This window comes from Planococcus citri, chromosome 5, assembly GCF_950023065.1.
Source record: "Planococcus citri chromosome 5, ihPlaCitr1.1, whole genome shotgun sequence".
Classification (NCBI taxonomy): Eukaryota; Metazoa; Arthropoda; class Insecta; order Hemiptera; family Pseudococcidae; genus Planococcus; species Planococcus citri.
In genome coordinates this window covers 62,827,335-62,843,509 of record NC_088681.1, presented here as the reverse complement: position 1 = coordinate 62,843,509, position 16,175 = coordinate 62,827,335, and the positions used below count along the sequence as shown (strand labels likewise).

The 16,175-nt window shown below is 36.3% G+C and overlaps 1 protein-coding gene across 6 annotated transcripts in view; it reads left to right on the top strand.

The window, feature by feature from the left end:
• Positions 1-16,175, top strand: part of LOC135848732 (obscurin-like) — a 142,847-nt gene that overhangs the window by 106,695 nt on the left and 19,977 nt on the right. For 3 of the 6 annotated variants that reach the window (XM_065368705.1, XM_065368703.1, XM_065368702.1), the window contains 13 exons: positions 3,353-3,466; positions 3,655-5,844; positions 10,063-10,171; positions 10,246-10,418; positions 10,510-10,630; positions 10,705-10,873; positions 10,953-11,265; positions 14,764-14,872; positions 14,956-15,073; positions 15,167-15,342; positions 15,423-15,601; positions 15,683-15,797; positions 15,874-16,164. In XM_065368705.1, coding sequence (XP_065224777.1) covers positions 3,353-3,466; positions 3,655-5,844; positions 10,063-10,171; positions 10,246-10,418; positions 10,510-10,630; positions 10,705-10,873; positions 10,953-11,265; positions 14,764-14,872; positions 14,956-15,073; positions 15,167-15,342; positions 15,423-15,601; positions 15,683-15,797; positions 15,874-16,164 — 4,177 coding nt within the window. The remainder of the gene's footprint in view (positions 1-3,352; positions 3,467-3,654; positions 5,845-10,062; positions 10,172-10,245; positions 10,419-10,509; positions 10,631-10,704; positions 10,874-10,952; positions 11,266-14,763; positions 14,873-14,955; positions 15,074-15,166; positions 15,343-15,422; positions 15,602-15,682; positions 15,798-15,873; positions 16,165-16,175) is intronic. The other 3 variants (XM_065368706.1, XM_065368707.1, XM_065368704.1) reach the window with 2 other exon arrangements.

Sequence of the window (16,175 nt, the reverse complement as noted above, 5' to 3'; positions counted from 1 at the left end):
GCCCCTCTGTGCCCCAAAAAAGGGGTTAAAATTTTGAAAAATCGTATTTTTTTAGCATTTTGCGCTATTTCTGAAAACTGTGATGAAAATTTTTTCAATTTTTTGCAGCAATTTGCATATGTATTATAAAGTTTTTTAATTTTTTGCAAATTTTTCATGATTTCTCTTTGATTTTACGGCGTAGAAACTCAGTTTTGAGGAACTTTTAGCAATTTTTTCAATCATTTTCATAAGTTCTCATGTCTTTTTTGCTCATTTTCTGCTGATTTCAAATTATTTATTTGGTATTTTGTGCAATTTTTTACAAAATGTAAGAACTTTTTTTCGTTTACAATATTTTCTGCCATTTACAATGATTTTATGGCAGTTTGATCGAATTTTCGTCAGTGATTGGCAAATTTTTCAGTCATTTGTACAGTTTCTGAGAAATTTAACTATAAATTTGAAATCATTATTTGAGGTTTTGTGTCATTTTAAAGTCATTATGTAATTGTGGTGGCAATTTACTTGGTTTTGATGACATTTTTGGTAACCTCGACAATTTTTTTTAGCATTTTCCCCCATTTTTTTATTATTTTAATACGTTTTGTGGATATTTTATGTAATTTTTGAAATATTTTGTCGAATTCCAACAGTTTTTTAAAACTCAGTTTACGTCATTTTATGCAATTCTGTAGACTAATTACCTATTTCAATTTTCAACAATTTATTGAAATTTTGTGCAATTTATGCAACATTTTAGCAGTTGGTGGCGTCATTTTCACTCGTTTTTTTTTGCAAATTTTTTCTTTATACTGTTTTTTGAATTTTTGAATTTTTCTCATTATTTTCAGTATTTTATAATTGCCCTCATTTTTTGGAGAATAATACTCGATAAGCTTTCATTTTTTTTTGCTTTTTTGTCATCAGTGCAGTGTTGTTATTTTGAACTCTGTTTTTTTTTTTTTTTTGGTTTAATTTTCCTGGAATTTTTGGCAATTTTTCATTGCTTTGGAGATTTTTTATTACTTACTTTTCAATATTAATTATTTAATGATTCTCAAATTTCATTGCATAATTTTTGCGTAAATTTTTCTGATGTCTTGATTGAATATTTTTAGGTACATATATAAGTATTTTTGTGTGGTTTTAATGCTATTTTATCAACTTTTTGTCATAGTCCGGCATATGACAATAGGAGTAATTGCACCCCCCCCCCCGATCCTCCGTGACGACTTTTTTCTTAAAGGGGTATCCTAAGGAACATCTTAAAGCAAACTTGCCCAAAAAAAGTTGGCCTTACTTACAAAATGGCGGCTATTTTGAGTGACAGGTCAGCCAAAATCGCAGATTTTGCGTTTTAACATATAGGACTTGCACGAACTTTTTCAAACTTTACAATGGTAGATCGAAAGATCATGCAAAAATTTATCACCTGTCAAAATTTCAAGTGCTAAAGTGCGTTTTTCGATTTTTGGTGAATTTTTGAAAATCGAATTTATGCCAAAAATGAGGAAAAAATCAAAATTTTACCATATTGACCAAGAAAGCTGAAATTTCGGGTATACCCTATTTTCGACATGCCAAATCGATTGAAACCGGTTTCAACCCGTTTTGAGCAGTTTTGAAGCCTCCAGCAGATTTTTGAAACTAGAAATTCCCACAAAATTCCATCAAATTGGAGTTGTAAAGCTGAAATTTATTCTAAAAACTAATTTCAATACGCTACGAAGTACTGCAGGTGAATTTCAAGTCGTTTTGGAGCCTCCAACGACCTTTTTGAACATTTCTGAATCCTCCAGCAGATTTTTGAAACTTTAAATTTTTACAAAATTTCATCAAATAGAGATGGAAAGCTGAAATTTACTCTACACTCCAATTTTAACACCCTCTGAAGACGACTTCAGATGAGTTCAAGTCATTTTAGAGCCTCCAGTGACATTTTTGAAAATTACTGGAGCCTCCAGTACATTTTTGAAACTTGAAATTTCCCCAAAATTTCATCAAACTGAGATGGAGAGTCGAAATTCATTCTGCAACCTAATTTCAACACGCTACGAAGTTAACTGCTGGTGGATTTCAAGTCGTTTTGGAGCCTCCAGCGAGGTTTTTTTGGAAAATTGAAATTTCCTAAAAGTAGCTGGAAGCTTTAAAACCATTTGAAACCACCATGTAGTCTGCGAAGCAAATTTCAGCTTGACAACTCCATTTGATAAATTAATGTTGGGGAAATGTCAAGTTTCAAAAATCTACTGGAGGCTCCAGTAATTTTCAAAAAAGTCGCTGGAGGCTCTAAAATGACTTGAACCCGCCTGAAGTCGTCTTCAGAGGGTGTTAAAATTGGAGAGTAGAGTAAATTTCAGCTTTCCATCTCCATTTGATGAAATTTTGTGAAAATTTAAAATTTCAAGCATCTGCTGGAGGATTTAGGAATTTTCAAAAAGTCGCTGGAGCCTCCAAAACGACTTGAAATTTACCTGCAGTACATCGTAGCATATCGAAATTAGTTTTTAGAATAAATTTCAGCTTTACAACTCCAATTTGATGGAACTTTGTGGGAATTTCGAGTTTCAAAAATCTGCTGGAGGCTCCAGAACTGCTCAAAACGGGGTGAAACCATTTGCAATCGATTTGGCATGTCGAAAATAGGGTACTTATATCCCAAATTTCAGCTTTCTTGGTCAATTTGGTAAAATTTTGATTTTTTCCCTCATTTTTGGCCTAAATTCGATTTTCAAAAATTCACCAAAAATCGAAAAACACCCTTTAGCACTTGAAATTTTGACAGGTGATGAATTTTTGCATGATCTTCCGATCTACCTTTGTAAAGTTTGAAAAATTTCGTGCTAGAGCTATGTTGAAACGCAAAATCTGCGATTTCGGCTGACCTGTCTATCAAAATGGCCGCCATTTTGTAATTTAGGCCAATTTTTTTTGGGGACAAGTTTGCTTTAAAATGTTCCTTAGGATGTCCCCTTTTAGAAAAAAGTTGTCCCGGAGGATTGACCATACGATTAGGTAATTTGTAGTTTGTGCATATCTTTCTTCAATTGACCAGAAAAGTCAAAATCCAGTCATTCAAAGTGGAAGAATTCGAATAGAAGTTCAGAAACCACGTAAATTTAGGCCCATCATGATGTAAATACCTATTCATTTCGTAGTTGTTGACAAAAAAAGAGAAAAAAATCATCTATGTAAATACACATAGCTCTCATCGAAGCGTTGAAATACCTAATACTTGACTTAATCGTAGAGTACCAGTAAAACCTTTAACGAATTGTAATTTGTACTCGTAGTTTAGTCAAACGCATCAGGTATCATCGTACCAGACTCGTTATCTGATGCGGTAGTGTTTTGTTATTGCTTTGATTAGAAGTAGAAGAATGCAAAGTCGCCGACGAACAGGTAAAAGACCAAGTAACCGTCAAGTTGCCCGTAAGGCGGAAACCGAGCGTTGAAAAAACAGAAAAACAAGAGCCCAATAAAAGTGAGTATCGTAGTAAAAAAAAAACCTCCAAAAGCCTCCAAGATTGACCGACTGGGCTAATACGAGTGTAAGCCCTCTCTGGTGACCAATCCGGGAGTATCTTATAGATCTGTGGTACATTTAGTCGCCGCGTGGTCTTGATACTAACGTTCTCATTTTGCATATAATACCTAATCATACGATTCCAGGTGATAAGACTCCTTTGCGGAAACGTCTCTCTTCAGAAGCAGCCGACGAGGAAACATTCAGCGTTCGAGAGCTACGCAGCGAAGAGTTCGTGGCTGCTGCTGAAATGAAACCTAGCAGCTTCGGTGTAGTCGAAGAACCTCCCGAGAACGAGCATTATATTAAGATCAACATAAGTCGAGGTGTTTCCATCGTTTCCATCTCCGAAGACGAAAATCCAGAAGATTCCAACGTCAATGCTGATCTCAACGTGTCGAAAAAATCATCTACCAATGTCTACGAGCTAAACGAAGAAGACGAGTTGAATTTAGAAATGAATGAAAAAATATCCAGATCGAATTCGCGCGAAGGTATCATCAAAAGACACAGCTCGAAAACCGGCGAAGATTTATTGAACGAAATCAACCGAAAATTATCCGCAGCCGAAGGCGAAAGCAAAATAGACATTATTAGTTACGACAGCTCGAGAAAATCATCGATGATCGAAGAAAGCGACGTGAAACCTGCTCAAAAAGCAGCTCTGCTCGAACGACAGCAATCCAAAGTGGCCGAAATCGAGGAAAGAATCATCGCTCGGAAAAGTTCACTGAAATCGATGAGTAGTTTCGACGATACCGCCAGGAAACCCACGAAAGCGGTCAGTTTCGACGAACAGCCGTCTCGTATTATCGATTCCGGCGAAGATGACGGATGCGAGGAGCTATTCAAGAGGATCCAAACACAACGTAGTATCTTGGGTGAAATCCTAGAGAAACAGCAAGAATCGCAGAATAAAGAATTGGAAGAACGAAGGAGTCGTAGACGTTCGCGCGAGTTGTCTCAAGCTGATATACCAGAAGAGCCGAAAAGCGTTACGGAGACTGCGCTCGAGAAACCTAAACGAGCAGATTCCTACGAGGTCGTAGAAGCCGAAGAAAAACGTCAAAAATATGCCGAGAAATCGAAACCAACCGAAGATTCGCTCGATGCGTCCAAGCAAGGGAAATCGTTCGAGGCGTCTGATCTGAAACGTAAATCGATCGACGAATCGAAAAGTCCCCTCGAACAAACGCCCAGAACCTCGAGACGTGCCAGTGCTCTCGATTTGGAGGAAAAAATCGATAAATCGGTACCGGATCCGGAGAAAGCCGAAGTGACAGAATCAAAAACATCTCAAAGAGGTAGCTCTTTCGATACAAAAGATGCACCAGAGGCTGAAAAACCAACCGTTGAAGAGCCCAAAACACCTCAGAGAGGTAGATCGTTCGAAATAGCCGAGAAAACCGACGAATCTGCCGAGACGCCAACTCGACGCAGATTCTCGAGAACATCATCGATTAAAACTGCAGAATCCGAAGAACCCGAGGAGAAATCCACTCCTAGAACGCTCTCTAGGGCATCTTCCATTAAAACCGCAGAACCTGAAGAACCTTCCACTCCTAGAAGGTTTTCTAGAGCATCTTCCATCAAAACCGAAGAACCCGAAGAACCTTCCACTCCCAGAAGGTTTTCTAGAGCATCTTCAATTAAAAACGCAGATGCTGAAGAACCCTCCACCCCCAAAAGGCTCTCCAGAGCATCTTCAATTAAAACTGCAGAACCCGAAGAACCTAGTACTCCACGAAGATTATCGAGAACATCGTCGATTAAAACCGCAGAAGTAGAAGAAGCCGCGGAAAAATCCACTCCACGTAGATTATCAAGATCATCGTCGTCAAAACCCGACGAATCCGATGAATCTAAATCTCCTGCCAAAGCTGAACTCCTAGATGTATCTGAAAAACTCGATAAAGAAAAAGACGAACCGAAAAGCGTTAGTGAAACAAAACCTAAAACTCCCCAACGTGGCAGATCCGTCGAAATCAAAGAACTAGCCGAGAAATCCGAAGAACCTACCAAGCCTTCGGAACAGAAACTAAAAACTCCCTCTAGGGGTGTATCGCAAGATATCACAGATGCCGATGAGGTTATGTTCGAGAAATCTGAATCGAAAACTCCCAAAGTTTCAGATCTCGATAAAACCCCGAGTCAAAAAGCCGAAGAAGGTGAAACGCAGAAAAAAGGAGACGAGTCTGATGCTAAACGAACTATCAAAAGGATGCCTACCGAACGTTCTTCTACCTTGGAATCGGTTCCGGACTTGTCGATGGATGATGAAAAGGCATCTAAAAGTAAACGAGCCTCGTTGGCTGAAGTGAAAGAAGCAAAAGGAGGTACGACATTCGTCTCAAATGGATTTGAATCGCTTCGAGTTTGCGGATTTTCTATTGTTAAGTTTCGAAATATTCGCTGAAATGAGGTGGGAACCAAGAGGCTTTCATGATTAGAGCAGAATGAGTTGGGATTCTATTCCTTTTGCTGGCCAATTAATCTGAAAAATGTCGAATCAATGCACTTATTGACTCATCATCTTAGATTTTTTCATGGGCTTTATTTCATTTCAATATTTTTATGAAATTTTTTAAAAAGCATTAACCAGCTGAAAAATTTGAAAATGAATCAGTCGTTCGTGATCAATTAATCCTTTGCTGAATATATTTCTTGTAATTTAATAATTGTGGAAATTTCATTTTTTGTTATGGGTCATTCCATGTCAACTCAACCAAAAAAAGGCGATTTTGAAAGTCATGTCTTTCGATTTCGCTTAATTTTTTTTTACAATATATACCCACCCAGTAAGTAAGAACCCCGCAATTAGTTAAGTTCCAGACCCCTCAGGGGGCGGGTGGAGGGGCTTCCATTATTTTCACATTGTCTCGAGGTACTCAACTTCAGCAGCCCATTCCTCCAAAACAATGATACTTTGATCAAAACTGATTTCACAGTTCGAAAGGGCATTGCATTTAGAACTTTTTAAGCATTTTGAAATGTTCAAAAGTTGAAAGTTGAACTTTCAAATTGAAAGTACAAATTTCAAAATGGCGCTGCAAGTGGGAGCTACCATTTAAAATTTTGAAAAAATTTCCTTAGATGTACCTTTTGATGCTATTTCGAAATATTCAAGTTTCGAGATAGGATCTCTCAATGGAGGGGGAGCACCCCCACCCCCAATTTTGGACGAAAATTTCGAAAGAAAATCTGGGGCATGTGATATATCGAATTGTATGTTTTTGGTGACGCTGAACACGAATATGACGTCAGATTTTTGATAGGACCCCATCCACGGCCTCCAACAATTTTTTTGGACTTTTACCTATTGGGGGAGGTTTTGGGGGCCATGGGTGAAGTAAATTCGAGAAACTAAGGCAATATTCGTGTTCAGCGATATCGAAAACATACTATTTCATGTGTCACACGAATGTAGCCATCTTGGGGGGGTCACCCCTTTTGGGGAGGTGCTGGGGGCAGTGGATGGGGTCCAATCACAAATCTGACGTCATATTCGTGTTCAGCGTCACCAAAAACATACTATTCCATGTGTCACATGCCCCAGATTTTCTTTCGAAAGTTTCGCCCAAAATTGGGGGTGGGGGTGCTCCCCCTCCATTGAGAGATCCCATCTCGAAACTTAAATATTTCGAAATAGCATCAAAAGGTACATCTATGGAAATTTTTTCAAAATTTTAAATGGTAGCTCCCACTTACAGCGCTATTTTGAAATTTGTACTTCCAATTTGAAAGTTCAACTTTCAACTTTTGAAAATTTCAAAATCCTTAAAAAGTTCTAAATGCAATGCCCTTTCGAACTGTGAAATCAGTTTTGATCAAAGTATCATAATTTCGGAGGAATGGGCTGCTGAAGTTGAGTACCTCGAGACAATGTGAAAATAATGGAAGCCCCCCCCCACCCGCCCTCTGAGGGGGCTGGGACCAAACTAATTGCGGGGTTCTTACTTACTTGGTGGGTATATATTGTAAAAAAAAATTGAGCCAAATCGAAAGACATGACTTTCAAAATCGCCTTTTTTTGGTTGAGTTGACATGGAATGACCCTTATGATACAAGTACGTTATGATTTTAAACATTTTGAAATTTTTATTTTTTCGATTTGATTAATTTTGACTGATTCGTTCGCGAATGATTTCTTGGAGAATGGATAATGAATCAGTCGTTCATGAACGAGAGTCAGTTTTCAAATTGATTTTCTTCTCGCGATGATTATTCTGATTATCAATTCCGATGGGGGGGGGGGGATTTCGATCATTTGTTCGCATATGATTGTTAAAGAATTGATAATGAATCAGTCGTTCATGAAAGGTGGAGAAAGACACTCATTTTAAAATTGGTTTTAATTTTTTTGCAATGATCATAATTTCATTTTTTTTTCATCGGGCTTGTGACTTGTGAGTAATCATGTATGATTCGTTCGCGAGTCACAATTGTTTGAAAATTAATTATGAATCAGTCGTTCGTGAACGATTGAACCCTTTTCAAAATTAATTTTTTGAAATGATAATCATTTATTTTGAAATTTAATCTTTTCGATTTGAATATTTTATGACTGGTTCGTTCGAGAATGATTTGTTTAAAAAATAAAAATTGATGATGATGAATCAGTCGTTCGTGAACGATAATTTCATTTTCTAAGAGGATTTTCATTTCTAATTACGAGTTTTAATTCTAAATTTTTTAATTTTTTTGATCTTTTAAATTTTGTCTGATTCGTTCGCGAATGATTTTCTGGAAAATTGACAATGAATCGGTAGTTTATGAACAAAAGAGTTAATTTCAACTTCTATATGTTTGGTGATGATAAATTTTTTGTTTTAAAATTTTATTTTTCGATTTGAATGATTTTTGAATAATTTGGTCGCAAATATTTGCTGAAAAATTGATAATGAATCAGTCGTTCGTGAACGAAAGAATCATTTTCAAAGTTAATTTTTCGTAATGCCGTTTGTGAGCATGTATTATTATTATTCTCATATTCTGAAATGTGAAATTTTATTTTTTCGATTTGAATGATCAAGTGTGATTGATTCGTTCGCGAATGATTTTGTTGTAAAAATGACAAATGAATCAGTCGTTCATGAACAAAAGAGTCAATTTCAACTTTTATGAAGTTTGGTGATGATAAATTTTTTATTCTAAAATTTTATTTCTAGATTCTGATTTATTTTGACTGATTCATTCGCGAATAATTTGTTGGAAAATTACTGATTGTGAATATTTGTCCGTGAACGATAAAGTCAGTTTGAAAATTCATTTTCGAGGTATTGATCATTTCATTCTGTAATCTTTGTTGGAAAATCGATAGTGAATCAGGAATCAGTCGGTCGTGAACAACAGATTCAGTTCCGAAATCAGTTTTTTTAAAATTCAATATTCATATATATCATTTTTCTGATTTGAATCATTCAATTTCAAATTGCTTATGTACTGATTCGTTCGCGAGTGATTTTCTTTGAATCGATTCATTGTTTTGGATCAAATGATAGGTAATAGATCGATTTAGAAGATATTCGTGGTTATGAATTGATCAGCTTCCTTTTAAATTTTCATTTAATAATAATACTCTTAAATGGGCTATCTCGTTCATTTGATTCTCAGGATGATTTTGTTACTTCCCCCTTCCCCTGCATACCCATTCGCAGCGAATATTTTGAAACATTCTCAAGAAACGATAATCTATGCTTTTTAAACGATTGATTGTTATGTGATGATTTTTTTGTATCAGTCCATTTTTTTACATCATTTTATTGGTTATTGTACCATTTATCAAAATTTCAACTTTTTTATTAAAAAAAAAAATAAATAGATAATATTTGTTTTTTTTGGCAACACTGGACTGTTACAAACGATGGCTATAATATTTATTAATTATTTAATAACATTATGAATTTTTCTATCTGTCGATGGAAGAGCGAAAGGAAACTTGTCATTTGAAATAAGAAAATTAAAAAAAGAGGCAATTCATCTTTTGACAAACTCGCAAGTTTCTTACTCTGGTTATCGATCGATAGGTAATCGAAGGTTTCCTTTCGCTGATTCATTTTAATGCCAATTTTTCTCTCTTTCTCTATCTTTTTAATTTTGTTAATTTTTTTCTCTCTTTTTTAATGATATCTAATAATTTATTTGTTTGTATATGATTTATTCTTACATGATGTACCAAAGAATATTGGAATCGATGTTGGAAATATTTTTACAAAATATTTCATGATTATTATGAAGATACTTTATTCTGGTCGTGAGCTCATTGCATTTTAACTCGGATTGCCTTTACTTAATTTACTCACTAATTAACTCATTTTCATGAGCTGTTTCGTTCGATTGTGTCGTAAAAAGCTTTCGTAACCAATCAATGCGGCTTTGCAAGTGAGGTAAGTTTTTATTTACACGTGTGTGACTTTTGATCTTAGGGTTTTCTTTGTTAACTTTGAACAATATTATTGCACGATTTTTTTTTATCTATCTATTTCACTTATGTCTAAATATTCATCGTCTGGTTAAGATTATTAATTGGGAATTTGTTTCGAAACGTGTTACAGAGTATCCTAGAATTTTATCTGGTATGGAGAAAGATATCGATACATTTGAGACTTTATCTGCCGCATTCGAAGTGGTTGGATTCGGAGTACCTCGTCCTACAGCTATATGGTATCTTGAGAATTATTCCTCAGACCTCATTTATATGTATGAAAAGTTGTAAATATTATTTCATCATGTCTCAGGTATAAAAACGGAGAAGAACTTAACGATTCGAAACATTTCGCTATGACAGAAGACGGCGATAAATATAAATTAGAGATATCAGATTTAAAATCTATAGACGCAGGCGTCTATTCGGTTAAATTGGAGAACAGTATCGGTGAAACTTCTCAGGAAGCTAAATTAATCATATCGAGTAAGCTGAGTCTTTCAAGTCAGGAAAGAATTCAAACTCGAAGTTGAATTATAAAGCTTCGATTAAATAATTGCATAATTTTTTATTACAGACGTTGAAAACTTACGTGGACCTAAACTGAGAGAAGGCCTGAAAAAAACCACAGTCACCAAAAGACAGAAAGGTGTACTTGAGGCGACATTCGTCGCTGATCCTGTACCAGAGGCCAAATGGTATAATTCAATTATTAGAGAATGTAGCAGTTGAAGCGTTTAAATCTTGATAATCGTATTTTATTTTTGTGCAGGACCGTCGACGATAGAGACGTTAATGCAGAATTCAACGTCAAAGTCAAAGATATCGAGTTAGGATTGAAAGAGTGCACTTACACGATGACGATACCCTCGACCGAGCTTAGCGATACCGGAACGTATAAAGTTAAAGTTACCAATAAACACGGAAGCACGGATTCTAGCGTAAGTCTACCTATTTGTATATTTGAGGACCTGCCTATTTCGTAATTGAAGGTGTTTTGAAAAACCGAGTTGTTTTCAGGCTTCGTTGACCATTGTGATGGAACCAGAAATTGACACATTCCGAGATCTAGTCGTTCCTCCGACTATGCCTTGTACGTTCGAAGTGATCGTCAAGTCGACTCCTGAAGCCACAGTTACCTGGTACGCGAACGGTAAAGAAATCACAGAAGAAGGACAAAAGTTCAAAATTACTTCGGAAAAAGTAGACGAGTACAGAACGGTGCATCGTTTATCGATCGAAGACTGCTCGTTGCCTGATGAAGGAGAGTATAAAATACTGGCCAAGAATAAAGTTGGATCGAATAGTCAAGTCGCCAGTCTGAAGTTGTACAGTAAGTTCTTTAAAAGTGTAGATTATATTTTTTCAAAATCGAATTGACGAAGATTTTTTCGGATTGCTAACTTTAGGATCTTGATCGAAAAATTCAGAAGTCTGCTAATTTTATTAGGATCGGCTGCGAATAATTTCGCTGAATGTTTCTCAGTTGAACTGTCGGGGGACGGTTTTTTTTCCTCCTCCTGGCGCAGAATCCGTCGTCAAGAATAGGTACGACACGTGCGAGTTGAAAATTGAAGTATGGGAAATTTGTGGCCAAATGTGTTTCAAGACTCTTTCTGACAAATGAACACGTGGGATACGTGCAGAGATAAATTTTTTGGAAAATTATGGACATTTTAAAAATTAAAAAAATAATTATGATGTAGCGTATCGATTTTCACTAATTTCAAGAGGCTGAGTTTGAATAGGTATTTACTCATTTTTTGGATTCAACTACTCAGTGTCACCCTAATCTCTTGCGATATTCATAAATTTTGAAGCTGTGTTGATAGGTAGCTTCGAAGTTTCAATTTTCATGTTGAAAGTTGAATTTTCAGCTTCCAATTCAAAAGCTGTACTTTGAGCTTTCTCAGAAGATTTTATTTTGAAGTTCAATCTGAAAAGTTTGATTTTCAACCTTCACACTGAAAGCTCACTTCTTAGCTATCAACCAGTCACCCTGCAGACTAACTTTTTGATCGTTTGCATTGAAAACGTTGAAAGTTCAGCGTTCAGCTCTTACAGTGAAAGTTTATTTTCGAGCTTTACTCTGAAAAATCACACCTGAGCTTTCACTTTGGGGCTAGATATCGCCTGTCAAGTTCACATTTGAGCTTTTACCTTAAAAGTCAACTTTTGAGCTTTTGCCTTAATGTTGACTTTTTGGTACTTTGCATTGAAAGCACAATCTAGTTTGGTTTTCAGATTTCACACTGAAAATTCACTTTTGTGTTTTCACCCTCAAAGTTCACTTTTGAGCTTTTACCCTAAAAGTTCACGTTTGTGCTTTCACCCTTAAAAAAATCACTTTTGAGCTTTCACTCTGAAAGTTCACTTTTAAGCTTTCACACTGAACATTCACTTTTGAGCATTTGCCTGAATGTTAACTTTTCAGTTGTTTGTATTGAAAGCTGAATTTAGTTTGGTTTTGTGCTTTGAATGTGAAAGTCAACTTTTGAGCTTTCAACATGAAGGTCAACTTTAGAGCTTTCTATGTGAAAGTCAACTTTTGAGCTTTCAATGTGAGAGTCAACTTTGAGCTTTCAACGTGAAAGCCAATTTTTGAGCTTTCAATGTGAAAGTCACCTTTTGAGCTTTCAGTGTGAAAGTAGACTTTTGGGATTCCAGTGTAAAAGTCAACTTTTGAGCTTTTGATGTGAAGGTCAACTTTTCAGTTTTTGATGTGAAAGTCAACTTTTGAGCTTTTGGTGTGAAAGTCAACTTTTGAGCTTTCAATGTGAAAGTTCACTTTTAAGCTTTCACTCTGAACATTTACTTTTGAGCTTTTGCGTGAATGTTAACTTTTCAGTTGTTTGTACCTATTGAAAGCTGAATTTAGTTTGGTTTTGTGCTTTGAATGTGAAAGTCAACTTGTGAGCTTTCAACATGAAGGTCAACTTTAGATCTTTCTATGTGAAAGTCAACTTTGAGCTTTCAACGTGAAAGTCAATTTGTGAGCTTTCAACGTGAAAGTCACCTTTTGAGCTTTCAGTGTGAAAGTAGACTTTTGAGCTTTCAGTGTAAAAGTCAACCTTTGAGCTTTTGATGTGAAGGTCAACTTTTGAGCTTTTGGTGTGAAAGTCAACTTTCGAGCTTTCAATGTGAAGGTCAACGTTTGAGCTTTCAGTGTGAAAGTCGACGTTTGAGCTTTCAGTGTGAAAGTTGACGTTTGAGCTTTCGATGTGAAAGTCATCTTTTGAGCTTTCGATGTGAAAGTCAACTTCTGAGCTTTCACTCTGAAAGTCAGCTTCTGAGCTTTCACTCTGAAAGTTCACGTTCGAGCATATACCCTGAAAGTTCACTTTTGAGCTTCAATTCTAAAAGTTCGGGTTGAGCTTTCGATCTAAAAGTTCATTTTCGTGCTTACAATCTGAAAGTTTACTTTTGAGCGTTGTTTCTTGAAAGTTAACATGTGGTAATTCTTTCTGAAAGTGCACTTTCGAGCTATCTCCCTTTTCATTGACTTTTTAATCGTGGGTCATTCCATGTCAACTCAACCAACGTTTTTGGGTCATGTCTTTCGATTTCGCTCAATTTTTTTTTGCAATATGTACCCACCCAGTAAGTAAGAAAGCCGCAATCAGTTTGGTCCCAGCCCCCTGAGGGGGCTGGGACTAAACTGATTGCGGTTTTCTTACTTACTGGGTGGGTACATATTGTAAAAAAAAATTGAGCGAAATCGGAAGACATGACTTTCAAAATCGCCTTTTTTTGGTTGAGTTGACATGGAATGACCCTCGTTTGTAGTGAGGTTTCATGTTTAAATTTCAGTTTTCAGCTCTTGCTCTGAAAGTTTACTGTTGACTTTTGAGCGTTTCTTATAAAAGTTCACTTCTGAACTTTCACCCTGAGAGTTCAATTTAGACTTAGAAGCTCATAATTGAGCTTTCACCCTGGAAGTTCATTCTTGAACTTTCACTCTGAAAGTTCAATTTAGACGCAGGTTCCTGTTGGAGCAATTCTGTGTTTTTTTCCTACATTCTGTTTAGCTTTTACGTTGGAAGTTTGATTTTAGATTTTCCCCTTCCAAATTTAATTTTGAAGGTTCGCTGTGAAGGTTTGATGTTCTGTTTTCGTTTTTTCATCTTGGATCTTGACAGCTAGTTAGTTAACAGCTTGATTATGAGCTTTCTTGTACGAGTACATTTTATTTTTTAAGTTTTTCCCTCTTTTTTAAGCTTCCTTACCTACTTCAAAGTTTAATTTTGAGCCTTCATTTTAAAAGCTCAATTTTGAGATTTTTTGATGAAGTTTCAATTTTAGGCGTTTATATCGAAAGTTTACATTTGAGTTTTTATTACAAATGTTGAATTTTGTGCTCTTGTCAAAATTTAAACTTTTGATTATTGATTTTGTATTTCATTTCTCATTCCTATAAATACCTAGACCTCTCACATTGATTTTTGTTGTATGTATCTTCTAGTTCAGCCATTCTTGAGGAATGAATCTTCAGTGCTCGACCATTTCTTGTGAAATTGAAAATACGTGAAAACTATGACCCCACCCGTCCCTTAGGACAATGATTTTGTTAATTTTCTCAAATCTCGAAGTCGAAGTTCTGTTTCACGATTCCATCAACAAACCGAAAACATCACTTGTGCATGATTTTTTAATGGCGGATTCTGCGCCAGGAGGAGACAAAATTACATTTCTTAATGCTCCAACTAAGAAACATTCAGAAAAATTATGTTTTCATCCTCTTCGTTTAAGAATCAGATTGCCCTCTCTCTCTTCTCACTCTTCAATCGCAACGTATTCGAATACCTTTTATCATAATTTGTTTTATTTGCAGCTGAAAAACCCTCTTTTGTGAAATTGCTGGAAGATAAATCTGTCCAAGATGGAGATCAATTGCAAATGAAAGTGAGAATCAACGGATTACCCAAGCCTGATGTTAAATGGTAAGCATAAAATACCTATAGACTTGAAATTTCAAACGCGTCAAAAAACTACACTCCGTGTGTTCATCTGTTGATACTTTCAGGTACAAAAATGGTGAAGAAATCGAATCCAGCGATCACATGAAAATCGAAATTTCAACAGAGGGTCAATTATCCACCAGCCTGACTATCGATCACTTTTCCGAATGCGATGTGGATGAAGTGAGGATTTAAAAAATACTGAATACCTACGAATTATGAAAATTTTCTAATACTAATATCCTCATCTATTACGTTTGTTTCGTTCGCCTTCAGTACAAAGTGACTGCCAAAAATCTAGTCGGTGAAATCGAAACGTCCGCTAAACTAACCATGGCTCTGATCGAACCGTCGTTTGGCGAAACACTCAAACGAGTTACCGAAGTTAGCGACGGAGAACCTTTGGAAATCAGCACCAAAGTCATGGGAAGCCCTATTCCTGTGGTCCAATGGTAAGAAACCTATCCACATTTCCACAGTTACCTACCTAAACGAGGTAAACAAATACTTAATCTACGCGATGTTTATTTAGGTTCAAGGATGGCGAAGAAATTAAACCAGAAAATACCCGAATCAAAAGTTCAGTCAGTCCAAAGGGCGATGTCAAGCTCAATATCGATAAAGTTGATTTGAACGATTGTGGAGCTTATAAAGCTGTCGCTACGAACGCTTTAGGCAAGAGTATCGCCAACACCGCGGTCGTCGTGAATCGTAAGTTGAGATTTTTCAATCACGATTTACAATTCTTCGAGTACCTAACGAGTAATTTGGTGTTTCAATTTGTGTTTGCAGAGGCTCCAAAAAAACCATCCTTCATCAAAAACCTCAGCGATGTGACTGTCGTAGAAGGTGAACCAATCAAATTGGAAGCTCAAGTAGCCGCATTCCCAGAACCTAGAGTTAAATGGTATATGCCTCCTTCTCCATCTTTTCACTGGACTCATTCGTAGCATCCTCTAATAATATTTTCATGTATTTGATAGGTTAAAAGATGGCCACCAAATACACCCCTGTCCTCAATACGATTTCATATCAGCTCCCAATGGAATCTACGGATTAACCATCGAACGTTCAACGATACCCGATCTGGGCCAGTACTCGATTGTCGTATCCAATAAATGTGGCGATGAAACCAGCAACAGTGTGGTCCGAGTTACTCCAGCTGATAAAGCACCCGCCTTCCAAACACAATTACAACCTACCAAAGTTGTAGAAGGATATCCAGCCAAATTAGAGGTCAAAGTGACCGGTTTCCCATTGCCCAAATTGACCTGGTAAGTGATCC